The following is a 5,252-nucleotide window of genomic DNA, read 5'->3' as shown; positions in this document are numbered from 1 at the left end:
TAATATTCTTTTTCTTTTAATGCTTTTTGCTTTGATATCAGGTAATCCTCACTTAATAGAATGAGTTAGGATGTATTCTCACCCTTGCTATTTGTTAGAAGAGTTTGAGAATGACTGGCTGTTATTCTTTAACTGTTTGTGTTTGTGTTGTGTTTCAGAAACTCTGTTTTAAACTACACATATACCCTGTGGACTGATTATAATTATATTCGATGACCAGCCTTCAAGATATGGAAGGACAAATTGGTATTTTGTCAGCAGACACACACAACTCAAGAGTTCAGTAGGGACAGGGGAAGAGTTGCACACCTGGAGGGGACAGGCTGAGGGCAGAACCAGGGTGAGGATGCTCTGGGGGTTTCTTGTCTCACTTCCCCATGGTCTGCAGCACTGTGTGACTGTAGCTGCTATCATAAGACTGACAGTAGTAGTCGGCCTCGTCCTCAGACTGCAGCCCAGAGATGGTCAGGGAAGCAGAGTTGGAGGAGCTGTCGATGGAGCCAGAGAACCGATCGGGGACTCCAGAGGGTCTTTGTTTATCCTGGTAGATCACAGTGGTGGGGGCACTGCCCGGGTGCTGCTGGTACCAGTGCACATACCTATCCCCAATGTTGCCACTGCTGCGGGTGCAGGAGATGGTGACCTTCTGCCCTGGAGACCCCGACACAGCGCTGGGCTGAGTCAGGACAAAGTTGGCCAAACACCCTGCAGAGCGGGAGAGACACAGAGATCAGTGAGAACAGACCAGACCCTGTTTCTAAAGAGTAGGGAGAGGCCATCACCCCAGGTGACATCCAGGAGCCCTCCCTGAGTTCCCTGCGGGCAGCCACCTGTGCAGTGAGCGAGGAGGGTGAGGAGGAGCGGAGCCCAGGCCATGGTGGGGACACCCCAGGCTCTGCTTCCTGAGCTGACAGCCAGGACTGAGCCCAACAACCCTCCTTATCTGTCACCTTGGCTTCAGGGTGGGAGGTCTCCATGCAAATTTCTCCCTTTCTGGGGCTACGCAAGCCCCTCCTTTGACCTCCCACTGGCTCTGGTGGAGAAATGGAGAGACTGTCCTGGGGGAGGGCCACAGCACACAGAGGACGCAGGAACACCTGCAAGTGTGTGGAGGGAGAGGGCTGACTCCCTGGGGAGGCCCTGGGGAGCCTGAGCAGGTGCTGAGACCACAGCGCCCTCTGGTGGATGTGGGAGACACATAGGCCCTAGGTAGGGGCTGGTGCTCAGGGCTCCTGCCCTCCCCACCCCGCACCCCTCACAATTCCAGCCACTGTCCCAGGGTCTCTGCTCAGAATCCTCTAGTCACTGCATATGTAAACCTCCAAATCTGTCCAGATGGACCAAGGACCACGACTCTGGCAAAGACATCCTGATTCACTTTGTGCCATTACAGGTGACGAATATTTCTAGGAGAATGAGGTGTGCTTGCAGGAAAGAGAGGTGACGGCTCTGCCTTCTCAGGAGGGACCACATGGAGCAAAGCTGTGAGCACTGCACGGAAAGGAGATCCAACCATGCAGGCAGAGAGAGCCTAGGACCAGAGACCAGATCTCACCATCAGCAACGCCTTGAGAGCAGGAGACCCTGACGAGGCTGGGAGGGGAGGGCCCAGGGGGGCGTCGGGGGAAAATTTCAAGAGAGCCCTTCATCAGTGAGTACTATGGAGAAAACACTAAAGTTAATAGGCTAGATGGAGGTAAAAGTGATGGAAGAGAGAATCTGCACAGCTAGTGATAGATCAGATCTCTGGGTAAGATAAAGATGAGTCAATATAAATGTGTAGTGTCAATTTGTAGCCTAGTTGGGTGTTACTGCTGCTGTCCTAGGAGATATCATACAGAACCTGCCTGGGCTAGTGTGGTGAGGGTTTGTTTCTCTATTCTGGAAACTATTCATAGGTAACAGGTACTGAGGCAGATGACAGCATGAAAGCAAAGCTCTGCAGGTACCAGCAGTGGGCTGTGCTGTCACAGGCGTGGACTGTGTGTGCGTGACAACTTAGACAGTGAATATGGAACCATGGGAGACCCCTCAGCTTACAGGGATAGAAAGGTATCAAAACTCATTTTAAATTTGAGACAAGTGTCATGTATGTATTGAAAAATTATGCAAGTATTTGTGAAAAATATTTTTTAAACTCACCTACTATCCTCTGCTTGGTCACAGGTGGCAAAGTATCATGGTGAGTCAGAAGAGAATCCACCCTCAAACCAGGGGTGTGCTCAACCTGTGGCCCCTTTAATCATGAGGATGTAAAATCTTATTTCTGGTTTGTCACATGTCCCTGGGTTATGGAGTCAGCGTCCTCATTCCACTACAGTTTTTGAGATTAGGATGTTTCACATTTTCCTCCCTCCTGCAACACCTCCTTCCACATTCTCTCTCTGATTTGACCCTTATTTTGCTTTCTTTGGCCATGACATGAAGCCCAAGATTAAGGACCTCAAAGGAGAACTTTCCCAATCTTTTCCCCCATTTTGCACATTTTGAAATTTTGGGATGTAGACTCAAGATTATTCAATTCAATTTTTACAAGTTTTCTTGTATGTTATCTCTGAGTTATATAGTTGTCTCCTTAGATTATCCCCAGATATTTAGATTTTAATTCTATTTTACTAACTCACTTATTACTGCTCGTTTACAGAAATATTTTACATCACATGTTCACACGTCGATAAGAAGTATCAGACATTTATCTTCCACAGAAAGAGTCAGGGATACATAAGGCGTGCACTCTTCCAATATAGGAAAGATATTCACAAAGTTGGTTAATGTCAGAAATTATACCTGGAAAAAAATGAGAACCTGTGTAAATACAAAAGCTGTGGTTTCTATTGGAAGAAAAATGCTCTGCCAGAGGGAATGTTTGGGTAGGATGTTCAGGGAAGACACTCAGTGCCTCCTCATGTGTGTCTGTCCCACCTTTGACCTCCTTGGATGAGGGAAGAGAGAAATAAGGACACTGGGGAAGACACTTGGTATCCTCCATGACATTGATTCCCATGGGATGGGCACCTTCTCAGTGGGTGGTGGTTGTCCAGTCCCTCTGTGTACTCCACAGGGGACAGCCAGCCTCTGCCTTCTGTCCTGGACACAGTCAGTGTGGCACTGAGGTCGCTATGAGAGGAGAAGCAAAGAAAGAAAAGAGGAGCAGACACGTTCAGAGAGGCGGAGAGGAATGTGGTCCAGGCAGGGCTGTGTCTGGGGAAACTGACCAAGGAGAGCGGGCTCCACCAGGGCCCAGGGGGAGTCAGGATGCTCTTCGTGTGCCTGAGAGTGGCAGGTGTGTTGAGGCTGGGAGGAGCTGGTGAATGACCCTGAGGGACAGGAGCTCAGAGGTTTGGGGTCCCTGGGGGAGGCAGAAAAGGCAACTTTAGGACCACCAAGGGAGGGAGGAGCATCCCTGGCAGAGAGGAAGCCATCATGGGATCTGCACAGAGAGCCCGGTCCTCCAGGGGAGCCTCAGGGACCTGCAGAAGGGGATGGAATGAATGCCTGGGAGTGTGAGGCATCTATAGGCACAGAAAACCCGTGGGAAGATTGACCAGTCATAAAACAGTCTGATATCACTTCAGTGAAGCCTCTGTGGGCTCACATGCCTGCCACCTGTCACCTACACTGTGACTTCCAATGTGGGAAAGTCCCACACCCTTCATCCACTCAGGACAACCTAAACATCCCCTTTCCCTAAAAAGATACCTGTCCCCACCCATCCTCCCTGGTTGTCTGGTCACTCTGGGCAGAGACCTGACTGTGCTGACTGACTTTGCTGCTGCTGCTCAGGTCTTCACAGTGGGAGCAGGTGGCAGCTCAGGAATTGCACACGGGCTGGGGGTGGGGAGGGTGGTCACCTCATTGGTAGTGGGGACAGGAACCTGCCTCTGAGCTGCACTTGCATAGGTCACAGTGTGGTCATGGGGTGTGTATATGACATTAGAATGTCCATGGAGCCCTGTGGGGACACCCAGCACAGCCTCCTGGGCTCCACACTGTTGACAGGGGACACCTGAGTCTGTCCTGTCCTTCTTGGTGGGTGGAGTCACCTCATGCAGATATAACCCTGCCATGCTCTTCTCCACCCCGTGGTGGGACTCTGGCCTGGACAGAGGGTCTGTTTGGGTGGAGAAGGAAGAGATGGACTCAGTCACCCCCACGGGCTGAGGGAAGCCCATGGACCGAGTGTCTCCCTGGGGTGGAGCTGTCCCTCCTGCACGAGAGTCCCACACCCAAGGGGTCATCACACCCAGTCCCACAAAAGGAGGCTCAGGCATTTCTCTAGTGAGGACCTAATGGTCACTGTCTCTCTCTCTCTCTCTGTCACACACATACACACAGACTCCCACACACACACACACACACTCCTGACCCGCAGCGCCCCTTGCTGGCCACAGACTCAAAACCCTCTGCTGATTCGTACTGAGCAGCTGAGCCCTCCTGGCAGATGAATGAAGCTGCTTCTGACCCTTTTCCCATCTGGGAGCCTTTGCTCCCCAGGGGCCCTCATATGGGGTCACTATGGAGTGCAGGGATCCACGGTTGGCCTTCTGCATCCCCACCTTTGTACTCGCCACCCCCTGCAGGGACACCAGTGACCCCACCGTGGCAGCTCATGGTTTCTACTCTCAGGACTTTCCACACACTCAGCTCACACCTTCAAAGTGTCCCTCTTTATTTAATTTGTGTCTGTTTACCTCATTGTGAGTAGGCCTGCCTTTCCTGCAGGACCCCTAATTAACACTCCCAATCATGTTTGCATCACAGAGTAATCTGTCTAAATAAATTAACTGTGCCATCCAAGAGTCATAATTGTCAATGCACTTGTTTCCAGTGGAAAGACTCTGTGTCATGAGCAGGGAACAGCTGTCCACGTACAGGTGACAAGACTCAGAATGTCCTATTAAGTATGGTGCAGACATCCTCCAAGTGGAACGGAGGTTCCATGGAAGGGCTGCAGCCTCTCACAACGGGGCATAAATGGCTAAAGTTTCCACCATTGATTCTGGCTGTTGCCACAGCAGTGAGAGCCCAGTGACCTCATGGGATGGTCCTCGGGCTCTGACCAAGATGTCAGCTAGAAAGGGCTAATTTTTCTTCTTTCCAGAGAGAGAGGTGAGCTCCAGAAGCTCTGGATTTAGCACACTTGGATAAAAAGGCAACATTTCAATATCATCATGAAGACTTTTTTCATTTGTGAAAATTTAGAAACATCGAGTGGAAAATATAGAGTAGAGCTATTTGGAACCCAAAGATGC

General features: G+C 50.6%; 1 gene segment (V, D, J or C); it reads right to left on the bottom strand.

The window, feature by feature from the left end:
- Positions 1 to 367: 367 nt before the first annotated feature.
- LOC123626180 lies at positions 368 to 931 on the bottom strand. The segment is given in 2 exon segments: positions 368 to 705; positions 831 to 931. Coding segments are annotated over 2 exon segments (384 nt in total).
- Between the last annotated feature and the right edge of the window lie 4,321 nt (positions 932 to 5,252).

This window comes from Lemur catta, chromosome 21, assembly GCF_020740605.2.
Source record: "Lemur catta isolate mLemCat1 chromosome 21, mLemCat1.pri, whole genome shotgun sequence".
Taxonomy (NCBI): Eukaryota; Metazoa; Chordata; class Mammalia; order Primates; family Lemuridae; genus Lemur; species Lemur catta.
This window is presented reverse-complemented; position numbering and strand designations above follow the sequence as displayed.